At 35.7% G+C, this 27,628-nt stretch overlaps 1 protein-coding gene across 4 annotated transcripts in view; it reads right to left on the minus strand.

Moving 5' to 3' along the window:
* VTI1A (vesicle transport through interaction with t-SNAREs 1A) overlaps positions 1–27,628 on the minus strand; it is a 372,758-nt gene that overhangs the window by 272,527 nt on the left and 72,603 nt on the right. For 3 of the 4 annotated variants that reach the window (XM_010859321.1, XM_010859323.1, XM_010859324.1), the window contains exons 4-6: positions 19,617–19,694; positions 13,181–13,201; positions 8,297–8,381 (exon numbers count right to left, since the gene is read on the minus strand). In XM_010859321.1, the coding sequence (XP_010857623.1) occupies positions 8,297–8,381; positions 13,181–13,201; positions 19,617–19,694 (184 nt within the window). The remainder of the gene's footprint in view (positions 1–8,296; positions 8,382–13,180; positions 13,202–19,616; positions 19,695–27,628) is intronic. The other variant, XM_010859322.1, reaches the window with a different exon arrangement.

A 27,628-nucleotide genomic window follows, 5' to 3' on the forward strand; every position in this document is an offset into this window, starting at 1 on the left:
ATGGACTGGTTGGATCTCCTTGCAGTCCAAGGGACTCTCAAGAGTCTTCTCCAACACCACAGTTCAAAAGCATCAATTCTTCGGTGCTCAGGTTTCTTCACAGTCCAACTCTCACATCCATACATGACCACTGGAAAAACCATAGCCTTGACTACTTTGTTGGCAAAGTAATACCTCTGCTTTAGTGAGTTGATTAAAATAATATTTTATCAAGAGCCAAAAGTTAGAACATGATAAAGACACAGTATCGTGCTCTATAATCCCCATATAACTTCATGAAAGGCTCTGGTAAATTCTGTCAATAGTTCAGCCAAGATTTTGAGACAATTAACGATATAAAGGAAGGTACTTCATATCTTAAATGCATTTATTTGTTCAGATTCCTTAAATAAGTACCGAACATGAAACATGTTTGATTTTTTTTTTAACGTAAGCTGATACCACTATTGATTGCTTTTCCTGTATGAACTCTTGAAAAAAGACACAAAGTAGAAAAATAAAAGGTCCTGTATATAACTCTCATAAAAATGCTGTTATTTTGAGATTTGTTTTTCAGAAGAAAAAAGTATTCCGTATGTTTCTCTGACTAACTCTATTTGGTCAAATGAATGAAGATTTTGATGAGGTAATCATTTAAGGCAAAAATAACCTGGACATATGTAAAACAGGTCTGTGGAGTTACATTCCTAAAATGAAGAGTATCTGCAGCTTAAAATTAGGTAACTATAACACTGTATTGAAATATTAAAATTGAAGTAAAATCCATATTTTTTAATCAAAAAAAGTACACATTGGGGTAAAAACTTTGGTAAAAACGTACAAACTTCCAGATGAATAAGGTCTGGGGATCTACTGTAAAACACGGTGACTAGAGCTGATAACACTACTGTATAATGGAAATTTGCTAACAGAGTAGAACTTAAATGTTTTCACCAAAGGGGGGAAAAAACAAAGGTAAATGTGTGAGGTGATGAATATATTCCTTAACTAGATGACAGGACTCCTTTTATACACATACACACACATATGCACACACAATCCCATGCGTGCACACACAATCACACACACGCACACAAATGAGAGAGAAAGAAAATCTTCATAGGAAGGAAATGGAACCGCTAAGGAAATTCTCAAATAGAAATGGAGGAATTTTCTGTATTAATCCTACAACATACAAGAGTTGGGTAGACATTTCCTTTATGAAACTAACTTATAAATACATAAAATTGGTATTATCCTTCTTCAGAAAATTCACCTTTGCACTTCCCTAATAAAACAAGATACACAAGAAGTTGTGAAAATTATGCCATTTTTAAAAAAGAATTTTAAGTGGTGTTCAATGTAGGGGAAAATGTACTTGGAGAAAAACAAAGTGGGATAATGTTACTGGATAGGTTACTAGCTATTCTAATTGCCAAGTATTGCCTACTCACATTTTTCTAACTAAGGTAAGATGAATAATTATTACAGCTCGTCTATAAGACAATCAACCTTCACATCTAATACCAACAATATTAACAGATACAATCATATTTATTACCTGTATTTCATGAGTGCAGGTATTAACAATACAAGCTACTTGCCTGAATTTTTGAACATGAGTGTAGTAATACATATACACACAAGGAAATGAGATTCAGTGAGATGACTTACCCAGTTTAAACAGACACAGACTAAAAACTAACACTGAAAACTGGACTTCTAACTCAACTTTAATGTGTGCAGGTATCACTGCTGACCGTGTTCAAATGCAGATTCTGATCCAGTAGGTCTGAGGGGACTCAAGATGTTACATTATCAACTAACACCCAGAGGATATTGATGCTGCCAGTCCCAAGCCCCTCTTTTGAAATGAACCCATTTCCTCGTCAGACTGACACAAAATGAAGCAAAGTGACGACTACGTTTATACTCAAAACCTACCTGAACTGAAGATTTCTAGGAAAAAAAAAAAAGCACACTTTTGTGAGGCAATTCACAAAATTTCTCTACATTATTTTTATTTATGCCTCTTACAAACTCTAGAAAATAGGTACCATCATTTTTATTCCTCAGATAAAATATTATCATAAACTTGGTTTTAAGCTCAGACTTATAATCACAAGTGTCCATTACCACCAGTCTGATGGACCGGCCATTGTGTAAAGCCCTACCAGGTACACGGGCTAGTAAGTTCCCATTTGTTTGGGGGATATCCTTAAGGAAGAATCTGGAAATAAATGACAATTTCCAAGCTCCTTGCTCCTGAATGCCCTTTAATAAGGCTTATAATTTCTCCTGCATTTTCCCCATCTCTCCATTCATTTAAACTAGTTAAAGGACCAAATCTTGGATTATTATAATACGCCTCTGAAATGCCTCCTTGTATCCATTCCCCTGCCACTGTACCCTTACAATCCTTGTCCTCTCTAATTCAGATCAGATCAGGCCATTTGCCCGCTGAGAGCTCTCCAATGGCATCACACTCTATGAGGCAAATTCAGACACCTTTCCAGGCCTTGGGGCCCCAGAGAATCTGCACCCTATGTGGCTCTAACTTAATTGTGTACCACACCCAATGCCCACTTGGCTCCAGCCATACTACTCTTCTTTCTGTTGCCTGAATACCCAAATACCTTCTCATTTCAGAGCCATTGTGCTGACATTGTCTTCTTGGAATCACCGGCTCCAAATCTGCTTGCTGGTGGCATCTTTGTGCAGTCCAAGACTCAGCTAACAAGGCACTTCTCTGGGAGGTCTTTCATGACTAGCTAACCTAAGATAGACTTCACTAGCTATTCCTTCATACCCTGCTTTTCACTTTGCCACCATCAGAAATGATCTTGTCCATTTAGTTATTAATTTTAAACAATGTCTGTTTCATCCTGCTCCCTGTCCCTTCCTGTTTAGCGACCTGAGAACAGGAACATTGGCAGTCTTATTTACTACTGTATCCTCAGCACATACCACACCGTACTCAATAGTTAGTTTTTGAATGAATTGTGTAAAAAGGAACTGAACAGATGTGAGAACATGACATATTCTGACCACAATAGGTCATGTTGAAAATTTAGGTCTGCAGGGCCCATTCATTTTTCAGTGTGGTTTACTGGTGAAGACATGGAATCAGATAGTCTGGTTGTACTATTTCCTAACTTGATTAATAAGTGTGGGCAAATAACTTAATCTCTCTGGATCTTGTTTCCTCATCTTTAAAGTGAGAAAACAGTTTTTACCGCATAGAGCTCTGGTAAGGATTAAAGAGCTAATACAGAGTACTGAGAACAGCATGTGGCTCATATTGAGTGTTCAATGAACAACTGTATTATTTCTACATATGCCCAGTCACTAGTCCAGGGTGGAGAACCTGCAGGGCCCTTGGGGAAGGATGGACCACCTTCATAGCAGGAAGGCTGGCAGAAGCACAGCGTCCTGTTGTAGAGAGATCACTGACCAAATGCGACATCAGAGCTGGGTGGCTTGAAGTGTTGACTGAGAGAAGGGGTGCAGACCTTAAGGCTTGGGTACTGGACGGCTGGTAAATGGTGCAGATCAGTCTTCAAAGATATGAAGAGTATACCTGGTTCCAGAGATGCACTGCCATTTAGGGTATAGGCTGGGAAAACGTGTTAAACTCTGTGTTTACATATTGAAAGGAGAGAGTGAACCCTGCCTTTCTGCCCTTGTATAATGTCTCTTTCAGCCTATTTCTTAATTGTACAGCTTCCATTAGTTTTGTGTCTATTGTAATTCTAGGGTATTTAATTTAAAGAAAAAATAATCATAATTTCACCATTAATGGCAGGTGACCCACAGTTTTAAATACTAATGCCCTGACCTCAAATAAAATAGGTATCTTCATAGCTAAGAGTCATACTTAACTATTAATAGTAGATGAAAAAAGGAAGAGCCACTTTTTATTCAGATTCTAAGACAAGAACTTATAGGAAATGTTAAATTGGATCATGCCAATGGCTCATACAACCACCAGAGTGCTTGGTCTTTGACAGTCACTCCCGAGGAAGTTTTCTAATGAATCTGATAACTGTCCCTGTTGATGTCAGTCTGAGCCTGAGATGTCCAAGCACCTGCTTTTTAGTTCAGTGTCATACATTCTTTGTCCTCTCTCTTCATTTCTAAATGGAGCTATTCAAATAACTTGTAACCTCACCAATTTTCTCAAATAGGAAGAAAGCCACGAAAGAAACTTGTTTGGTACTAAACTCAATAAATATCAAGGTGTAAATGGCACTTAGATATAATCATGTACTTTTGCTCAGACCAAGTACATTCAGGACATGAGTCCTCTGTTCAGTAGCTATTATTAAAGCAATAGTAACTGCCAATTTGACAAAATAACTTTCCAATTTGACAAAATAACTTTTAAAAATGTCACAAATGACTCAAGAATTTTAGGAGATGGATTTTATTATTTACTAGGAAGTTGCTAGAGGTCAAAATAATACGCTTTCTATTCTATTCCACACACACATATATATATAATTAAAAAAACTTTAAAAATGATATTTTCCAATAAAGGTCTTCAAGAAAAGTTTATAGATTTTTGCTGAAATCTTTTGCCAACAATTTTCAGGGATAACCACTTATGCTGATGATAACATAAAAATGATGACCTTTCCACAGCCCTATTTGCTTTCTAAGCACTTGAACATATATGACCTCATCTTAACTTTATAATAACCTTATGGAATATAAGATATACATATAGGATATATCAAATCTTATATCAGGTTTCCATTTGGCAAGTAAAAGAACATGTACATAGAAGCTAAGAATTCTTCAAAGTCACACAGCTGATTAACAGTGGGGCCAGAGAATGGGATTGTTGTCACTTTCTCCAATTCAGTACGTTAGCCAATAATTCCCAGATGTTGTGACTAAGCAAGGCTTCCCTGATAGCTCAGTTGGTAAAGAATCCTCCTGCAATGCAGGAGATCCCGATTTTAAAAAATATTTAAAATGTTTTTTAAATTTTTTACAGTTAAAAACCCCATTGCCAATTTTGTTCATTTTCCAGGTAGAGAAAAAAACTCTCTCTCTATATATATATAGATATATATGACTTCTACCTACTATTTCTATCACATCATCACAAAACTATCCTTTATTTTACCACCCCAAATAGGAAAAACATAATCTGAGAAAATGTGTAGTTCTTTAATAACATTTGTTTGTAAGAAAACCACTAATTTTTACTTTTTCCCCCTCATTTTACTGTGGACTGATGAAAACTCTTGCTGTGGTCTAGGACCAATTCTCAGACCAATACTTGCAAATCATTAAGCTCTTTCCTACTGTTTCAAAGGTCATCATAGCTCTTCCATAACTATGCCTTGCTGCATTTCACAGTCTTTAAGAAGAAACCAATAAGCACTAAAAGTTTTCCCTTTTGAAAGATACTGTTCTTCCACTGATACTGTAACAAAATGATCAGTATAGTAAACTTACAAAACAATCAAAACACAGAGCTGTTGACTGACTGGACATGACCAAGCTGAGGGTTGGCAGTGAAGCAGCAAATGTAGAAGCAACATGGAAACCACCATAATTACTTTCCCCACTTCCCACAAGACAGCAAGAAGGGCAGGAAAAACGTTTTGTGCCTCCTTTCTCATTTCTTCATCCACTTTCACATTCATCCAAGGAAATGAATTATCATGATGACTTCTGTCTAGATGTGTGCCACATATGTGCTTAACTCCACAAAGCCCACCCTGATCCCTCCTCCTAGACTTGGTTTTACAGGCTGTAAGAAGTTCCCAAGTTTATTTATATATATATAATATAATATAACATGTAAATGTCTACTTTTATAAAAGTTTATAGTTAACTTGGGACTTCCCTGGTGGCTCAGACAATAAGGAATCTGCCTGTAATGCAGGGGACCCTCAGACAACAAAGAATCTGACTCAGGCAGTCCTGGAGAAGGGAATTGGCTACCCACTCCAGTATTCTTGCCTGGAGAATTCCATGGACAGAGGAGCCTGGTGGGCTACAGTCCGTGGGAGTCATAGAGTCAGATACAACTAAGCAACTTTTACACACACACACACACACACACCCCCCCCCCCAACAGTTAATTTACCACTGTATTCTACTAAAAAATCCAAGGGCACTGAGGTTGGTTTGCAGGACAACCTTAAAGTGGCATCTTCCATGCTGGCTATATTGATAGTTTAATGTTAGAGCACTCACCAAAAGGAGTTAACTATCAAATCTCAATCTTATAACCTTGATCAATGCATGACCCTCCAGTATCTATGACCTTCTTTGATTATATTCTTCAGCTTTGGGAGGGAGCTACATGAAAGGTGTTGTGAGAGAGAAAAGGCAGTCCAATTAGCCAAATCAAGCCCTGTGATCAGTGTCATAGCAAGAACATCCCCAACCCAACCCAGTCCTGTCTGGAAAGAGGCTCACCAATAGGATGCTTTGACAAAGAAGGTCCTTTAATGTTCAACAGGTATAGTGATACATTCTCCTTTTTAGAAACTCCTTTAATACAAATTTTGATCAAATAACTTTTTTCTATGAAAGGTAAATGCCTATGTATCATCAACTGACCACACATTACTAATAATAGTTATATTTAAATAGTGTTTTATGGTGTATAACACATTTTAACTTATGCCATCATTTCTTAGGAATATTCTGAGACAGGCAATATAATTTCCCTTTTATTGAAGAAGAAACAGACTCAGAGGTTATGTGATTTGCTTGTGCTTAGTTGCTCAGTCGAGTATGACCCTTTGCAACCCCACAGACTGTAGTGCGCCAGGCTCCTCTGTCCATGGGATTTTTCAAGCAAGAATACTGGTTGGGGTTGCCATTTCCTCCTCTAGGAGATCTTCCCAACCCAAGAACTGTAATCACATCTCCTGGCTCTCCTGCATTGGCAGGCAGATTCTCTGCCACTGAGCCACCTGGGAAGCCCATGACTTGCTTAAGGTCACACAAACAAGAGCTTGAACCCAAGGCTGGTCCTTTGACCGCATGTTCAGGGCACTTCTCATTATTAGCAATCTTTGCAAAGACAGTCGAGTCACTTCTTAAGGTAAGCTCAAGGACTAAAAGAAGAAACGAAAACTGGCTTTTATTCCAATCAGGACAGACAGCCAATCTATCAGCAACCTCAGAAAGAAGGGCTGCCCACACTATTAAAAAATCTGGGAGGGTTGATGGTTTTCTTCAGTTTTCTCACCATTACTATAATGCCAATGTCATTTGTGTTCATTCTATCTGATTTCTTAGAATTCATCATGTAAGTAAGCCAATATAACATAGCCATGAATTAGGGGCAAGGGAGAACACTGGCCATTCATAAAAGAAATCACTTGGAATCATTTTCACTATACTTGCTCTTACAAAATGAATATTTTTTGGTAACATTAAACTTTAAAAAAATTAATGGAAATGTTGTCAACCACCTATTTTTGTTGTTCATACACTGGGCAAGAGCTACCCAAAAATACATAAAATAGGTCCTATATAATCTATACTTTGCAAAATAGCTGAATAATAAGAGACTGCTAAGTATAAAGAGGTTAATGGATATTTACTTAGTAGATAAAAATAAACATTATGTGAAACATTAATAATGTAAAAGCATGTCTATTTTAAGTAAACTCATCCTAGAAGCCAAATTAGGGCTGTGTTTTCTGAAATTAATAACTAGTGTTAATTCAAACCAAAAGTTTGGACAGTATTAACTAACACTTATAGTCCCATTATCATGGCTTTCTTTTTCTCCATATCTGATTACAGGCTCTGCTCATGATTTGAAACAACAATAAAAACAAAACAGGGCCGTTAGGAATCATTTCCTAATGACTTCCTAATCATTTCCACCAGGACAGACAAGTACTGTAAACTTGGTGTTGGTACTTCTTTGCCCCTAGTTCACATCATTTAGACTGATTAAAATGTTAATTTTTACATATGTGAATAATCGCAAAGCAGCAAACAACTGGAGACAGCACGGTGCGCCAGCAATCATTGCGGGTGGGTAAGCTGACAACATGTAACCACATATTAAGACAAATGTAGAATTTAGACAAAGTATTCCATCTCTTTTCAGATGTATACTTTTAAACCTCAGGAACTGTTTTCAGTAGATGTCATGCCTTTTAACTTGAAAAAAGATAAGCGCAAATAAGCTCCCAATTGTCTCCCCAATATGTAAACCACATCTCGGGCTGCTGTCTCTGCTACTCCTTTGAAGTTTCCCTGAAATGTCATGTGTTGTGAAGACTGCTGTGCATAAGCAAGACAATTTGCTCACTCTCAGAATTCTTACCGGTTTCCACTGCTATTTGGTATCCAGCCTCTAGTCTCCGAGATGACCTTTCCAGCCTCTCTGTGTTATCGAGCAGATGTGCCCTCTGAAAAAGAAAAAGGGAAAAAAAATCAGACGACCGTCTACAATGTTCTTTTTTTTGCCTTAAAAAAAATAATGCTGTTGTATGCCCTAACATTTCGGGGGGAGGGTGGATCACAATCCATTATAGATAATTTTTAGCCAATCTTCCTTTATACAAACCACTACAATGAACCGATGTTCAATCAATCAATTGTGTATGGACCATCCAGTTTTTGTTGTTTTGTTTTAGAAGGCAGACTCACATTGTACATGGCCACAGTGAATCTTACTCCAAAACACTGAGAAATGTACAAAGACCAGAACCAACTGGATCTTTCCTGTTGCAGCAGAAGTAGCTTTATGAGTTATTTGCATGGATTGATGATCCCTATTTTGTATTTATTTTTTACAAAATGCAATCATGAAAAAAAAAAAACTCACTAGTTCCTTTGGTTCCTAAAGAATTAAAAAATTTTTAATATTCTTAAAGAATGCCCCCTAATTTTCAATGTGCAGCAAGACGCCATATAGAACAACATATGCTACTAAAACAGAATACTAAACAGCAATTCTAGTTCTAAGACCACTCAGGACAACCACTAAGAAACAAGAGACACATGTTCCTCCATGCACACAGATGTACAAAATTGTGGATTTATTCCCAAATATCCCCAGATATATGGCACTATACTGAAAGTGAATTTCTGACACAGTGTTTTAGACTAAGAACTAAAATGATAATAATAATATACATTATTTTATATTATGTCTGATGGGGGAAATTAGAAGATTTTCCCCAAATCCTCAGCTTCTGAACTTTCTTTTCTACATTGAGGCTGATCTTTTTAAAAGCATAACAATCATACACTTGATCATATTCAGACTGACAAATACATTTATAAGCTAATCATGGCTGTGAATGGATAGCAATATGTGCATGCCCTTGGGAGTGTGTGTGTGTGTGTGTGTGTCCATATGTGTGTACTGATGCATGTATGTCTGGATACTTAAAAATACCAAAATATGTGTAACTATATATTTGGGTATATGTACGTGCATGCATGTATTTGTATGAATTAGTACTTTACCCCTTCAAATCAGTTTTGGTATCTGGTCAAAAAGAAAGAAAAAAATGCAACCATAACTCCAAGTTTGTGTTGTTGACAGATGTCATTTAAAATCGAAGAAATGCTTTCTAATAATAAAAAAAAAAGGAGGTGCCACACATATTATCTGAGTGGCTGTCGAGCGAAACGATCCACCTTGCTCTAATGAGCCCCCATGGATCTTGGAGATGCAAGCTGTATTGACATGCACACTTAAGCTAATACACCTAGACCAGTGCCTCCAAGCTCTAGCAGCCAGGGATGCTGACAGAATATCTCGCTTCCATCTTCAAAGAAAGGAAGTGATTAGTATGTTATCATTACCATTCAAAACGTGATTTCCTTATTCCCTCCCGGCATAGGTGACACATCTGAGATGCGGCCAGACGTTGGAGGCAGCTAAAGCCACATCAAAGCTTTCCTTGAAAAAAATTTTTTGGGGGGAGTGCTGGGGGGAGTGGGGGGAAGAATCATTAAAACAATGCATTTAGAACAGAGAGATAGGACCTGATGTGAAGGTCAGGAAAGCTGCAACAACAGTCTATAGTAATTAATAGAGTCGTCTACTACACAGTGGAGAAATTAAGAGAAAAACTGCCCCTCCCTCTGCAAAAAAAAAAAAAGCACTAAATAAATAAAAGGGAGGAAGGAAAGCATATATCATAAAAATGTAAAATCAGTAGTCTGTAATTGAGAAAAGGAAAAGCAAGGGGAGCTTTATGTGTTTGGCACTAATGACTATTTTTAAATAAATTTAACACTTTACTCAGCTTGTCAAAAATTAGGAATAAGAAAAGCTTTCTTATTCCTAATTCTCACTACATGAAGGTTTTGGGAGGGGGAATTGCTCTTCCCTTCTTTGAATATTGTTTTCTAACTTAACAAAGGACTTGATTTTTCAAATAGGTGATTCTCTAAAAAGATATCAGCATTGTGGCATCAAGAATAAATGTGAATTTTATTCAAGAATTCAGATCAAAGATTTTGGTTCATTTTCATATTGGGTGAAATCCCTAAACTAAAAGAAAATATTTAGCTACTGCAGATTTAGAGAAATCAAAGTTCAATACTGAAAATGGAGAGTTTAATTATACAATAATAAAAATGTAGGAAACAAAGTATTTAAACATAGAATGATTTCTGAGATTCCATGAATGGGAGCCAAATTAGCTTATCGAGTATATGGCTTTGTAATGGAAAGCAAAACTGCTAAGACAACTTTTTCATTAAAAAAAAAAAAAAGGGTCTATTCCCAAATAATGTCAGTAACTCTTCTGCAGGACAGTTCAATTTTATCAGAGCAAATCTGCACACAAGAGGACTATCAGTTTACCAGCAGCTTTCCAGCAGGACCTCACTTTGTATTTTGGAACCTCTTCACTTAAGTCAAGCTAAAATCAAGTTCTTGTAACAGCTGTGCTATTTACATTGTTCCCTTAGTTGTACATTGCCCTGGTCTCTGAAAATGAAAGGAAATACAGTACAGTAGCAGCTGATGCTTTCAACTTGCCCCCACACTCCATCCCAAACTCATTCTCTCACCCTCTTCTCAGCCCTTTTCAAAGCAGGTAAGTGAAGCTGTGCTGGAGCTTCAGACACAGCTCAACTTGTGTGAGGAGCTGTGCAACGTGGAGAGCTGGAGACGCAGGATTCAAACAGAGAGCTCAGCACAGGCAACAGCGGTTCAGCTCCCTGTGCGTTATCAGCCCGATTTCAAGCATGCTCTCTTCTCAGAAAGGAGCCCAAAAAGAGAGCCCCAAAAAAGAGCATCTTGAGGACTGGATGGGGCATACTTTGTTTCCAAATAGTATGAAACATTCTATTTTGAAGCAGAGGAGTGTTTGTCTTCTTAGGATAGATACAAGAAGGAAATCAGTGTTTGATTCCTCTGAGCATCCTGCCTGAGAAACAATGACTTCAGAGCAGACTATATACCATTACTGTCATCACTGTAACCTAGTCTATAAATATCAATGCTGCATCCATATCACAGACTGTTAAGAGAATATTTCAGAGTATATTATTCTGTTAGTTGAGTGATCTAATTCTTCCAAGTACAATTCCATTTCGGGTTATAGTGTTGGTAACGTGCATTCCAGAAGCATAACTGATAAAACTGTTGCTATAGCCACAGCAAAGGAATTAAAAGTCATAAAATGATGATGAAACGTATTTTAAAAGAAATGCAGATGTGACGTTTTCAGCTTACAGAATTAAGATTTCTAAGTTCACACAATTCAGCTTAAAACTAAATCTGTCAACGATGCTGATGGTACTAAGGCACAAGGCCTTGTTACTTATAATCATTGCTAAGTTCAAGGCCAAGAGCTTCATGTAGTTTCTCCACAGTCTATAGTAGGTTGCATTAATATTTGAAAATTCAAATTCTTCACCTAAGCCTGAGCATATGCAAATACATACACGAAGACTGTCTTGCAGAAGAATAATGTTGACGTATCACTCACCTCAAGAATAATCTTATACATCAAAACTACGATTTATAATACTTTTTTAATATATACATCTGCTTCCATGCAGGGAAGATTAAAAAAAAAAACACAAAAAGGTTGGGGGGTGAGGGTTTTGTGTATTTTCACCCTTCATTTTATATATCATTATTACTTTTACTGAGAAGGCATCACAGATGCATCTTAAATCAGAAGAGTTGTTGAAAACCACTCTCTACAAACCTCTAAATTAGCATTCATATCACCTAGAGAATGATGACATATCAATTAAAAAAAAAAAAAACTTCCAGGAAAAATCTCAAACAACACAGCCAACCTAAAGTTGAAAATAATTCATAGTACTCTGCTTATTATAAGCAATTAGATAATTTTTAAATTGCAATATAGATCATTATTTGATGTCCTAATGTAAAAGTAACTAAATTCAATCTCACTAAGTAAAAACTATGACTACTCTATTTCTGAAAAGAGTAGCAGCGCATATTTGATAAGTATGGTCTAATTTTAAAAAATATTTAGAATCATTTGGCATCCCTCAGGCATACAGGGATAAAATTATCAACGCTGTTATAAACATTTGCTGGGCCACAAAAAAAAGTCTGGAGCTGTATTATGAAGCAGGCTAGCAAACTCAGAAAAATAAGAACTCACTTGGGCACTATTTCCTACAAAAAACAAAGTGTTTAACACTCAGGAGAGGCTTGGCTATTCTTAGGGATCTGTGTACATAGACTAGAGTATTTATAACATACGTGTGTTTCCCTAAAAGGATAATAGGCTCATGGTATCTAATGTTGAACTAAGAATTTTGGTTGAAGGAAAGGAGTTAGTTTAAAAACAGTTTTCAGTAAATTCAGAATGTCAGAAAAAAAATTATTCCTGTTGACTTCTTTGAGAAACCAATGCAAACAAAACAAAACTGAAGTCAGTCTACATGAAAACTACACTTGAGTATAGCTTCAAGCTATTCCTTTCTTTTTCCTCCCTTTTTTGGTCTTTAAAATATTAATTTTCTTCCAAAGCTAGAAAACAACAATAATCACTGTGATAAACATGATTAGGGTGTACTTGTTTGTTTTTTTTTTAAGATAGCAGAGAACATTTCTAGCAATATAGTCAATGCTTTTAATATGCACAGCTTTTCCTAGAAAAATGAACCCAACGGTTTTCCTTCAGATTTAGATACTCAATTTTATAGGGAAAAGCAGAATTAAAAAACAAAAAGAAGCAAGCTAGGAAGTACTCACCTCTTCACGTAATTTTATCAACTGCAACATGAATGCACAAAAAAAAAAAAAAAAAAAGATAAAAAGGAAAGAAATGGCAGGAAAGAAAGATCAGTGGTGTGACAGGATACAGAATTAACATTGACAATTTATCTGTTTACATGTTTAGCATTTAAAAATCACAGACAAACACATTAAAAGAACCTAAACATAGACTACATGCAGAGTTTTTTGAACGAATAAAGATCACTTTCTCACACTGTCACATTAAACAAAGAGAATAGTGTGAAATTCTCTTTTAAAGTACATCTAAGACACCATCATGAAATAAAGGGGAACGACTTCATAGAAGTCTATATTATAAAGAAAGAAAACAAGTTTACTGTTCCTCTCTTCTAAGAATGTACCACTGAAGAGGTTTTGTATATACAAGTTTTCAGGATGTTTCTCTATTTTGAATCTTGACAACTGCTTTCAGATTTTTACCTCCAAATGAAAATGATTAATAGCTCATGCTTTTGTCCCAGTAAGTATTTTAAAACAACAAACTGGTATGTTAATATCATACTTGTACCCATTCTAGTAACAGGATCACCTCTGGAAGTAAGATGATTTTAATTGGGAATAAAGCATGCCAGGAGAGATAATATTTAGGACATAAAGTATTTCACAATCCTTAGCAATACTGTGTATATCAGAGTTGATTCCCAAGGTTTCGTTTTGCTGAAGAGGCTACTGTAATCATAAGGTGTTTTAATTTTTGAAGTTTCTTCACTTATCAGTTTTCTTCATCTTGTAAACCAGGTCATTTCAAAGCAATGAACTCACTAACTTCATTTGTACCGTAATTTGTTTTCACCAAAGTCAAACTTCAAGCCACTCTTTACCCGTTAGTAAACTCTTTTGTGATAACATTTTGATTCTTCTCTGTAGAATATTTGTCTTAAATTTTACAGATAAAACGTTGTTTTACTCTTTAGAAACTAGAAAACGGATATAACCATATGTCTGGTTCCCTGGGTGTATGTGATAGTATTGTATTCTAACCCACAAATATTGGGGAGTTGAGGTGTCTTTCAGTTTCTACAATGAATAGAAAAGAAACCAATGTTGATGAGACTATAAACCATATTCTAGGTCTGAAACTTGCACCCTCAGCAATTCAGGTCTACAACTGATAATTTTTAAGCATCTAAATATCTGTAACATCTGTTACAACACTTGACATAAGCAGGCCAATAAATTAAACTATTGCTTTGGGAGAAACATGCCATGAACTGCTCACTATAAGTCTTTCTAAAAGTATCATGTTTACTATAGCCCAGTTCTCAAAGCTTAAAGCTATTTTTGTCTCCAATTCAAGGAAAACCATATGCATTCCAGCTTAGTCTTGTTATTCCATTTGTTATTTGAAAAGTATTTCAAGTACAAAAGAATGAGATTTCAAACCAGTGATGAATCTTAGAAAAAGGATACAGAATCTATTACATAAGGTCTCACACTGCATTTAGTGAAAAAGAAACTTTTTCTACCTTTCAAAAATACATATGAAGTTGTCATTGCTTGTAATTAACACAATCATTATCTCAGCAACCACTGAGTGTGTAAGTCAATCATCTCATCATTTCACGGGAAAAAAAGTTACAATTCTTCCCTAGAAGAAGTAAAATTCTAAACTAAAATACGTGGCCTATCATATATCGGAATCTTTCTCTTTGCTATCGGAACATCATGGGAGAAAAAGGGCAAACATTAATTCTCAGAAAAAGCTGATCTGGGATTGATCGCACAGCTATTTTTTCTTTTTTCTTTCTGGGGGCACCATTCTTCAGTTGACTATGATACTTAAAGGGCCAAAGTTTAAAACTACTCTTCAGCAATGGAGACCATTTGGGCATGCCACCCTGCCATAATCAATGAGTGTTTAAAAATGCTACCCATTTGTTTTTTCAATAGGTTCCAAACAAAAAACGTTCTATCTTGTTTGTGCTGCATGGCTGCATCCAAGCTTTACACCGGATTTGTAGCTAAGCTAGGTAATGGGAGGGGTTTTAATCTTTATCTTTTTTTTTTTTTTAGTTAGTCTGAGAGTTTTCACACAAGTAAACAAAAGATGGCCTGTTTTTGAAAATTAACAATGCTTAGACTAGGCTGAAAGTAGTGATTTCGTATTTTTTCGATTCGCATTTTATCGAGTTTCTATTTCCGTCACAGGCGACATGAAAGTGTGCCATGCCACCGTGTTGAGTTATGATAATCAACATCTTTTTTGAAACAAAGATTTCTGCACCCCCTCCCCCACCATGCAGAATTTGATACAAGAGGTAATCTGTTCCTTTGTGGGCTGAAAAAATCTGGTTTACGCTGGTTTGAACCAGTGGAATCTCTTGTGGTTAAGCCTTCTGCTGTGACTAAAATCAAAACTGCACTGCAGAGCATGTGAGGGTTCGTGCGCGCGCGCCTCTGTGTGTGAGGGGCATCACGTGACCACCAGAACTACCGAATTTTTTTTTTTTAAAGCTGATAACGCGACTGCCGTCTCTGTCCGCATACAGATAACGAATAAATGCTGAACTCTATTAAACGCCCTTTACACATTATCGTGGGTCGAACACACAATTTTCTGAACTTATGATGACAGTCTATTTATTTTGCTATAAACCCTCAGCACGTAACGAACAGATTCGTGCCTGGTAATGATCTGCTCTGCCAGGGCTATATGAAATGATACCGGCCTTCTTTAGATCTTGGGGAATTAAATTGACCGACTTCACCCCCTGGTCTGTAGCTGAAGTTTGACACACTTTATGCACAGCAAGCCCAAATCGGAACTTAAGAGAACATCGCATTAAAAAATTAAGCAAATCATATCTGCTGAATATTGCTTTACCACAAAAATTTCCTCACGTTTAGACATACCCTACTCTTTATATATATATTTTTGAACCTTCTATCTGGGATTTACTCAAATTTCATTTACTCAGGTTTATTCACTGATCAATATAATTTTGCATATGGAAACTGAGACACTATTAGGTTTCAGAAGTAGAGCTTGGAACATTTGTCCCATTATTATACTCTACTGTGAAGGGGATTTAATTCTGTATGAATTTTTTTTTTTTCCTTTCCTAAGAATCGTTTTCATGAAACTAAATCGAGTTAACAATTATTAAAGTTTCCACTCTAAATACAGCATCACTACATTTCAAGAACAAGCTCTTAGAAAATATTAAGATGCTGTCATATGCAATGGAAAATTTGATTTGTTAAAAGAACAAAATGATAATGCCCAAGACAACTAACAGTTCATGGAAAGACCCAACAATATTTGAACATGCCAAATAGGTAATTTTGCCTCTTCTCTGTAAATCAAGGATGAGCTATACTTGATTGCATGAAATAGATGTAATAGAAATGAATTTATACAAAGCAATTAGTTTGGAATTAAATAAAAATGTGTACTGCATGGAGAACATTAAAAATGCATTTGAAAATTCTTAATTTTTGAAATTTTAACAATTCTAATGGCAAAATGTTTACATATACAAGAGTAAATTAATATACTGTATAGTTAATTGGAAGATCATAATTATGTGTATCAACGGCCAAGTTTTAGATGCCTAAAAAATGCATTATAAACTGGCAGACTGAGAAATAAGAACTAAGGTATTCATATTTGTCTAAATCTACAAAGAAGTCACTATAGGGAAGATGTGGATATTGCATTGAAAATAACTAAATAGCACTTAGTTCATTTGTCTATTTACAACCTTTGCTACTAATTATTTTATCATTTTTTTCTGACCTATACTTTAAAAAAACTGAGATATAGCCCAACTTTAGTTAAACAAATATTGCCACCTTTGGTCTCATTTTTCACTTCTCAGTTTTCCCTGTATTGTTAAAAATTTACCATAAATATGACATGGCCAAGAAGTTCTGAAAAATCAATTTCTCAATAATTAGGCTGAAAATAAACGTATCTGTGTGCAGAAAATATTTTCTTCTCTAATGTACTAGGTGAGCTTCTCTAATTTACTGGCAAGGTGATCCTAGCCAGAAAAAGCTATCTTCTCAGCCACTGAGCTACAAAAATTAAAATGAAAAGCCAAATCTTTTCTTCCTTTAAAGAAAAAGTTTCTGTTTTGATTTCATAGTCTGAATGAATACTGTGGCAGAATAGTTATTCTCAAGTGGCCATGCCAAGTTAAGGATGTATTATATAGTTTTAGGGATTTTAATTCCTATATATTATGACAAAGAGCCCCAAAACAAAACATAAAGGCTTCATTATGATATGGAAATTGTGCTACTTTGGTAACAAAATATCCTAAAAGTTATATGTTGTCTCTTTGAACTTTCAGATCTGATTCAAATTTTAGCCTGAAAAGTTCACATAAGTAATAATCTAACAGTTCCACAGTCTCATGACTATAATTCATCACACTCTATTTATTGAAGTGACAGCTCCTTACAACTAAACTTCAGGCTCTCCAAGCACTTTCAGAATTTGTAAGCTTGATTTATACAAGTCCAGGGGAAATCTCTGAGTTATCACTTTAAAGTGACAGGAATATAATTTGAAAAATTCAGAAAATATGAACTCAATCTATTTTTGTGGAATATTTTTCTTTAGGCATTAAAAAAAAAAGTCCTCCTTATACGTTCGTAAGGCAAATGTTCTAGGCACATAAAATGTCCATTAAGAGAAGAGAACATGCTTTAAAAAAAAAAAAGATCCCTGTCATAGTACTACAGCATCCATTACAATAAAGGAGTTTGAGTTAGACAGAAACACCCTCTTCTCTTCTATTTCCTCTATATTAGGCAGCAGTTTCAAATGAGGTAAAGATCTATAGCTCTTTAAAGAACTGTCACAGAGATTCACTTTTTTTTTTTAACACATTCACTTTTTTTTTTAAGACAGTGCTTTTTTTTTTTGCAGTAAAGATGGAAAATAAACTATGATTAATTCACTCAAGAGGAATGAGCACTCTAAATCGCACTTAAAATAGGAAAAACATTTTTTCTGCTCTCATCCTCACATTATTTAATCTATTATGAGTAAAACTCCTTTATCACATCATGCTTTTGTGTTTGATGTGCTCCTTATTTTTTTTTCCCTTAGCTATTCTCACATTTCAATCAGGGAAGCTGAAATCCCAAGTCAAATCTTAAACGTGTTTACATGTCTGAACTGAAGCTGATAACATCCAACTAGTGGAGGAGCTGAAATCTTTCCAAAAACAAACACAGGACTTCTCAGTGATTCTTCTTCCTTTCTGGGGGTGGGCAGATGGGGGCCTTTCCATCACATGAGCAACACCCCTGTTTACAATATTCACATTTAGTGGATAGTATTATAGTTTCAGCATATATAGATGTACACTCTATCTACAAGGGTAAACACTATTATGCAGTTTTTATGATGCATATCAATACATTATGTTCAGCAGCTCATTAAAATTTTGGTTTACCCAATGAATGATTTATATTCATTTTTATTTAGAGTAGAGGCTTCTTCTAGACTTGCCAAAGTAACGTTAATAAACACGTTCAGGTCTTGCTTCTGAAGTTCCCTATCATTTATTTTCTTTAAAAGTGTCAAAGAGAATCAGTCACTCGGGCTGTTTGAGACATTTTTTTAAATTCATCTCTACTCTGAGGTTCTTGAAACATTTTTTAAAGTCATATATATTATCTACATGAATTAATGAAATCGGCAGTATTAATTCAAAGAAAGAAGTGGGACACTAATTAGACTCATGACACTACTGTGTGATCCAATGAGAGCTGACAGCCAAGTTGCAAGGCCTCTTGAAGAAGAAACCGTGTCTTATTTTTTTGCCTATCCGGATCTTAAACTGCGAAAAGACTTTTCCCATTACTACTCCTACAACTATTATCATCATCATTATCATTACCTGACAAGGGCAGCACCTCTATGTGAGTATCCAATTTCCACACTGGGGCTTCCAATTTGCATTTTGGTGAATGTATTTTTAAGAAGGTACACAATAGGAGCCTGAGCTGCCCAGTCGAATTTTGAAAGCTTACTTTCATTTGTTTTGCTGCGAGTGTTGATTTAATTATACTGCATTATTATCAAAGCTGCATTATGTACTTTTTTATTCCTTTTACATGTGTTGGAGGTGAGGACCTTGGCTTTGTCCACAAACAGTGTGTTTCAAGTTATTCCTTAAGTACTAAATAATAAAGAAAAGAGAAGAAAAGATTTTTTTAAAAGATAGCAGACAGTGATCACAAGGTAAAGGGTTAAATGTAAGATCTCCAAGAAACATTTTGAAGTTGATTAAGACTCCAGCTTTGCATTAAACAGTATCGCTTCCACATGAGTTGTTGCTAATACTGTTACAGAGCAGCTTGAGAGCCCAGTGTGCCAGTGACCTCCTTCACCCTCCAGCCACCCACTGGGCCTTCCTGATTAGCATTCTACCTGGTTCTCTGAGGAATTCCCATCATCCCCTAGGAGCTCATTCCGTACTTCGTCACTGTAGGCGATCCGTGACCTTTTCTATAAAACAAAACAGAAAGGGAGAGAGCAAGATGAACGTTAGAAAGTAAAGGCTTCCAAGCATTATTGGTATCAAGACTGATCATCTCAAACCTCGAGAGCCCCCTAATGGAAACCTATTTGCTCAAATCTGCAAACCAAAGTTGTGCAAAGTTCTTGAACTTGAGGAGTTTAATGTAAATTATAAGTTTTTTCAAATGCCAGTAATGGATGAAAACTCTGCATTGTGTGAGTACTCTTAATATTGACAAACGGATCAGAACTGATATGTTATTCCATGCAGTCATTCAGATCAGACCACGAAGCTGAAAGAAATACAGCTATTTTGCTGTATATCTGCCACACTCACCAGATGCAGTTAAAACAAGAGTATATAGGGTCTTTAATACTGTGGCAGAAAATGGACTCTACAATATAGATCTTTTAAAATCTCTAATTCTAGGATAATATTATATCTCCAGCTATATACTGGGATGCCTGGAAAATAGCATATCCCCATTTCCTTCATTATTGTGATGTTACTAAGCAGAAAGAGATGGAATGTAAAAGCCCATCCTGTTTCCAGACTCTAATTTAAATGTCTCCTAGTCCTCTATAAAAATGGCCTAAGGAAACGTAGTGGGACTGTGTGTGTGTAAGTGTATCTGGTAAAACAACTTAAATTTCCCAATCCTAGTAAACAAAGGCAAGTAGGCTATGAGTCAACTTTTCACAATTCCAGTAAATAAAGACAAGTAGGCTATGAATCGATTTTTCACACACTGAAATTTTGTTTTACAAGAAATCTACCTTTACCAGTAAATCAGAGGGACATGTCTGCAAGCAATTCATGAATTATCTAAACGTGCACACATTTGGAAAACCTAAAAAGCTCTGGAAATTAGTTGTGAAGCTAGAGTGCCATCCTCAGATCCTACTTCAGCATCACTGTTCCAGACCCAAATATGGATGTACAGGCTACTTTACTGCCTTTTCTGCATCTGAGCTAACTGAGCAAAATCAGCCAATTAAAAAATGGCAGCTGGGAAATAGGAATCTTTTCCCATTTGGGGTCTACAGTTTAGGACTTAAAATTTCTTACCTGTTCAACTGTGATATGAAAAATTATTGTAGTTTAAAAGGACTATCCATAATCCGTGAGAAGAAGTCAACAAGATTTTTAATTAGATTTTTAAACCAGTGAATGAGTAGCAGAGCTTTGCCACATAGAGATCATAGTATTTTAAACATAAAATCCTACATAGTATTTTAAACATAAAATCCTACTATATTGTAACTTAAAAAGAACTTTCGACAAGGAAAACTAATAGATTTTAAATCATTTTAAAGTTTGCCTTTTTCACTTGGGGCTCCCTATCTGAACCCCAAAACACAGAAAATTATTTGTGACTATTCTCAATTCTCCCAAAGATGGGACATGAGAGAGAATTTAGTTCATTACATAGAATAGAAGTCTCAGGGCATAAAGGCTTAACTCTCTGGCAGAATCCTGTTTAAAAGGGCTGAATGGGGTGTAAATAAAAATAAATAAATCTAGACATCCCTTTATTCTTTAAGGAAAACAAAAATCAGTCTTGTGGAATTCTAAAGGTAGCTTTGGTTAAATTGAGACTAGAACCATGTGGTCCTAACTATAGCTCAGTAGTCATTCTACTGCACAAAATTTCCTCACTTTATTACCCTCTGAATACACGCACACAGGAAATAAAAATATATAAAAGTTGCAAAATGTTACAAAGGAGATGGTGGTATCCCCTCCTATTCTAGGTCTCTGCCCCAAGCCCCACTTCCTTGCTATAAATGTGTGTATCATACCTTGGCAAATGTATTAAGTCTGCAAGTAGATAAATGTATTAAATCTGTAAGTAGATAAATGTTGCAGAAAGGACAAAACAGGAGAGGTAGGTCATTAGCCTGAGGTCAGTAATGACATCTATATCAGCTGTCTTAACTATTCAGGAGTGACCCAACTCATTCCTTTTTGAATATGGCAGGCTTCTCACTGCCACAAACAGCAGATATTAGGTTGGTGTCTCTTATTGTATTTACTGAAGCTACTATTAGCTATTTCTACTGACTCTGTAAAGTATTGAAAAATGCTAAATTACAAGGACAGTACACTATGTGGCCTTAGCACATTTCATTCAAGCCAAACCTTTCTTTTGCCCATTTGGGGCTCCTTGCTACAATAGTTTCAAACTATCTAGTAAAAGTATTTTATAGCATTAAAGGAAATGAGAACCTTTTAACAGGCTGTGGTATCAGAGCTGCCTTTTTAATTATTCATTTCATCACTATGGGGGACTAAAACATTCCACACTATGCAAGAATATCATATGGAGATTGTTTTTGTTTTTCCCTTTTTTACCAAAATACCAACAAATTGGCATAGATTGTTCAATTTACACTATATTCTTATTTTGATTTTCTGTACTTCAAAAGAAGAAAATTACAAACATGGATGCCTAAATAACTAATCTTGTTTTGGTTAGAATCCATTGCTTTTAAAAACCAGCAATTAAGAGTGTACAGGCTCAGCAACAGAGGAGCACTTAAGATTTATCCATAGTTGAAGGGTGGGCCCTGTAAATGTCACTCTTTTCCACTGGGATAGTAAAAACTGGTCATTGGGATGACTCTCTGGATGTAATTAAACACATGATATGCTGAGTTTATAAAATTTTCTCTGATAGGACTGACTTCTGTTACAGAATGAAAAGACAACTTATTTCAAATATCAGAAATAGTTCCTCATGAAAATGACACAGCTGATGCTGAAAACTGAATTCTTTACACTTAAGTATCACTTTGAACAAAACATTTTTAAATTTACACTTTGCTTTATTAAGAATTATTTTTAAATTCCTGCCATTGGTCTTTTCTCCTAATTTTTTGTGGTTTGAAATTTTAAGTAAACTGAATTTAATAAACTGTAATTTAGCCTGCAGGATTATCACTAAAATAACTGAACACCCAAAAAGGTTTGTCTGAATGAGAAACTCCTTATTTTATGAAATTTTCCTCCAAAATATCAATAAATTGTTTTTCCTTTTATGGAACTTTTCTGTTAGTATTTTACATTACTAAGTACTATGCCATACTTTAAATTGGAAGATTCAAAGTTAATGAAACTGAAACACCTACTGTATCTTGATCAACTAACTAAAATATTTTTTATTATCAACTGTATAAAATCTGTACTTTAGCCAAATGCAAGCATGAGAATTTGAGCTGGAAATGTCACACATTCAGCTACAGTTTGAAGGAACCCAATTCATAATGCATTTTATAAATAGTTAATGACTTCTATACATAAGCTAACCAGGCAAATCAAGAAATTGTCAACATTTTTAGTCTTAGTTGTCAGTTACTACTGTCTACTGGTGCTTTATATGTGGCTTCAGGAGAAGACAGAAGCTCTCTGCAGTTTGTAATCTATTGCAATTTCAGGTCTGTACCGGAAGGGTGGAAAAGCTTCAGCTGACAATATGTGCCACACACACACACACACACACACACTCTCACATACACAGAGTGTTAAATACAAGGGCATTCCTCACTTTTAGTTGTGTGTCTGTGTAAAGTTTATTCCTTCTAACTTATATATTTGGGTAGACAGAGAAATCTACAGACCATATATGAACCCTAAAAAATATGAAAAATCAACAACTGATTGCTATCCCTAAGACATTAGATGCACAAAATGTCAAGGGGTTATTTTAAACTGATTACAAAAGTGAGTCTGTGGTTAAGAGCGCAAGAAAGCAAAAACTGCCAAGCAGTTTTTTTTACTTGATGAACACGACGTTTGCATACTGATTGGCTGATTTTCTTAAAGCCAAGTTCAAACAGATATACTTGCTCAGTTCTCTCTGGAAATTTGGCTTGAAACAATCTATCTACTTGACCTTAACATTTCCCAACTGAACTGAATGTGTTCCTGGACAGGCACTGCTAAACTAGAAACAAAATGAATTAACTTAGCTTAAACTAATTAAGAACTGTGATCTGTGGTACCGCCTCCTGGATGAATCTACACTAGAAACAGGGTATACGGAACCAGAATGAGGATTTCTAGCACTCACCACTAGCATAAGCATAACAATGAAGTTGGTTTATTACTAGAGCGTATATGAGAATTTAATTTCCATGGCGTGCACATGGCAAAGCAATTGCTTAAATTGCCTCACCTGGGAATTTAATACAATGTTATCATCAGACCAGCCACATTGTAAATAGATTTATAATGCTTTCCATGTGCTGCACTCTGTTGCATATGAATTAAGTAATGATCTGGTATTACAATAAAATCAGCTAGTTCCCACACCTGGCAGACAGGATATTTCACTAAATTAATACCCAAACAGCTACATCACAAGGCATGGGAGAGGAAACAATCTCTAAGGCATTGGACGTGAGTCTAACGTGGGAGGTAAACACTCCATGGTTATGTAAAATGTTACTGTGTTGAATGGGCCGCTCAAGACAATCTGTTTCTAACATCTGTATTACGGAATTAAGACTTTCTCAGTTCCATTCAATTTTGGCCTGATTTTCTTCATTCAGTACTTTAATTACTAATCAGCAGTCCACAATGTTCACAAACACTAAGAAAGCCCTTTATTCTAATCTATGTGCTGCAGACAGCCAAATAATTGATACAAAGTGTACTATGGTTTTGGTAAGTAATGAAAGAACAGCTTGTCCTACTTCCTAATCAAATTGGTCTATAGAAGAAATGGTTAATAGATTTCTCCATAGGTCTAAAACAAATTACCCAGTCTGGCCAGACTTTTCCATTGCTTCTACCATGTCTTTCGGTTTCCCTATATTTAATAATGCCCCAGGTTACCAGGTGATACACCTATTAAAAACTGTTATGCTTTCATAGCCAAAGAATTTAACTGCTCTAAAGAATTTAACTGCTCCTGTTATAATTAACACTTTGGGATAGCTATAGAATACCATGAAATTATATTTATTAGTTAGTCATATAATCGCTGGCACTCATTTCTTACCTAATTTTATCTGGTTCTAATTAAATAACATCATACTTCCATAATGCCCAGATGGCATTTTCTAAAATGCATCTATCTCTGGCACAAGGCATTGCATTTCCAACCTCCCTTCTATTTCTCCACTGGCAATTTCAGCCTTTCATCCTCACTCCACTCAGGACTTAAAAAGGCTCATCAATCCAGGGCAGGAAACTTACATTTTGGAGGAAAAAAATAGAAAGAAATCTGTGAAATTCTGTTTATTACATCGCTCTCCATGCTGTACTAATTTTTAGCAAAAAAACAATTTAAGATTAAAATGTATCATACTGGGGATTCCCTCGTCCAGTGGTTAGAACTCTGTGCTTTGACTGACGAGTGTACAGGTTCAACCCCTGATCAAGGGGACTAAGATCCCACAAACTACACAGTGTGGCCAAAAATAAAAAATAAATGAAAATAAATTATAATAATAATGCTCTTAAAAATATCATACTAAATAATACAGATAAAGGTAAAGTCAACTGTTAGGCAAATGTTTCATCCTTGGAAAACTCTTAAGAGGACAAAGCACAGGGCACTGAATGAAAAGAACAGAAATGATATCTCAGTATGTGATCTTGGTCAAATGAAGTTTTCTGAGTATCAGTTTCCTCAATCTCTAAAAAACTGGTAACAATACTTATTTCCCAGGACTTTTGTGAGGATTTAAATATTATAAACAAATGGAAACCTACCATAATACCTTGAATGTGATAACATTACAAAGGATATTTAACTAAATATTTGTTCATAATATTGGAAAGGATGCAATAAAACCAGTACACATACATGACTGAGGGTCTAAATTAGTGCATTCTTCCTTAAAAATGATTTGCCAATATATACCAAAATTTGCTTTTAAAACTCATATTATTTAATCCAGTAATTATAATTCTACTACATTATTTTGCCCAACTATCTATTTTATGGTGCCACAATTTTTGGACAACTTCCAGTAATAAAAACTTTATTGCATTTCTTTAATGTTATCAGAGAAACTAACTTCCAATCTGTCTCTTCTAAGTAATCACTCCACTAAACATGGCTTGCTCTTGCTCAAGGGACTGTTTAGAGTTAAAGGTGAAGCCCATTTGCTGGAAAGTGCACACGCCACATGTCACCAATACTGTAGTGTTAACAAAGGGAAGGCACACTTTCTATCTATCATAAACTCATGGCCAGTGGACCAGATGCAAGCCGCCAGAGAGGAAATACTAACACACTCTGCTTCCAGCAGTTGGAATAGCAGGTTACCGTGTGAACACTGAGATAACTCATTGTTCTTGAGTATGTAATAAGAGAAAAAAAAGTCCAAGATAAAAAATGTCTTCCTATTATAATCATCCTCATTTACTATTTTTGCTTGTACTTTCAAAACATTTTACATATTTGACATTGATATTTGTGTTCTGACTGTAAATAAGATAAATCATATCATATTTTCTCTTATTTTTTTAAATTTAGCTTTGTTATCATATGTGAGTATTTATTTGCATATGATGAAGTTATATCCATATATATACACTTATAGACTCACACAAACCCATATGCAATCCATATGGAATGACTCTATTTATGTTTCACAGTTCTAGAAGAGACTTTTATTTACACTAGGAACTCTGACCATATTGCTGCTACATCATTTAATGATCTGCAAAACACAGAGCCCAGAAATCATGGAACTGCACTTCTTCATTTCCTCCTCCAGCATTTCTAAACTTACGTCTGAAATTTAAGTTTAACACTAGTGTTTCAAAATGCAACTTGAGTGAGTTAGAATCATGGCCCCACTTGCTTGCATATGCTTATAGTTTACAACTTTGACACTGCTATTGAACAGTGTGTCTGTGTCTTATATCATGTTAGTCTGTCAATCAATAATTAAGTTACTTCATTCAGAAAATCCGCTCATATAGAATGCCCAGATGTTGTTGTCAACATCTGGAATAGTGTAAGTATGCAGTAGAGGAAGTTTAGTTCCTTAAAGTCTTTCTGAATATAAAATAACTACACAGACTATACTTGAAATACTCAAATAAATATCCTATATATTCCCATTGGAAAATGATACTCTGATAAATGAATGCTAGTAACAGGTGCTTTTATTTGCAGTTTTAAAAGAACTACTGAAATAAAATATGAAGATGTACATAATTAATTTGAATCTAGGCTTCCTATGTAATCTACCAGGTGGCACAATGATAAAGAATCCATCTGCCAATGCAGGAGATGCAGGTCTGATCCTTGTGTCAAGAAGAGCCCCTGGAAGAGGAAATGGCAACCCACTTTTTTTATGCCTGGAACCCACTTTTATTTATGCCTGGAAAATACCATGCACGAGGAACCTGGTGGGCTGCAGTTCACAGGATCGCAAAGAGTCAGACACGATTGGGCAACTGAGCGTGCGCGCGCATACACATAATCTGCCCAGCATTAGTAAACAAAAGTGATCCATTCGTTGCAGATCCATCCACAGTCATTATTTCAAGTGATCCAGACACGCAGGAACAAATGATCTTGAGCATTTTGTGTAACTGACACTGAGGTTATCACATAAATGACAGTGTGTGATAGGTGACCAGTGACACGGGGCATCAACTAGACCAGCCTGCAAATGTAGAGATGAGGGGTTTAAGCCAGAAGAACTGTACAAAAAAGATCTTCATGACCCAGATAATCACGATGGTGTGATCACCAACCTAGACCAGACACTCTGGAATGTGAACTCAAGGGGGCCTTAGAAAGCATCACTATGAATAAAGCTAGTGGAGGTGATGGAATTCCAGTGGAGCTATTTTAAATCCTGAAAGATGATGCTGTAAAAATGCTGCACCCAATATGCCAGCAAATCTGGAAAACTCAGCAATGGCCACAGGACTGGGAAAGGTCAGTTTT

Source organism: Bison bison, unplaced genomic scaffold, assembly GCF_000754665.1.
Source record: "Bison bison bison isolate TAMUID 2011002044 unplaced genomic scaffold, Bison_UMD1.0 scf7180017864456, whole genome shotgun sequence".
NCBI lineage: Eukaryota > Metazoa > Chordata > Mammalia > Artiodactyla > Bovidae > Bison > Bison bison.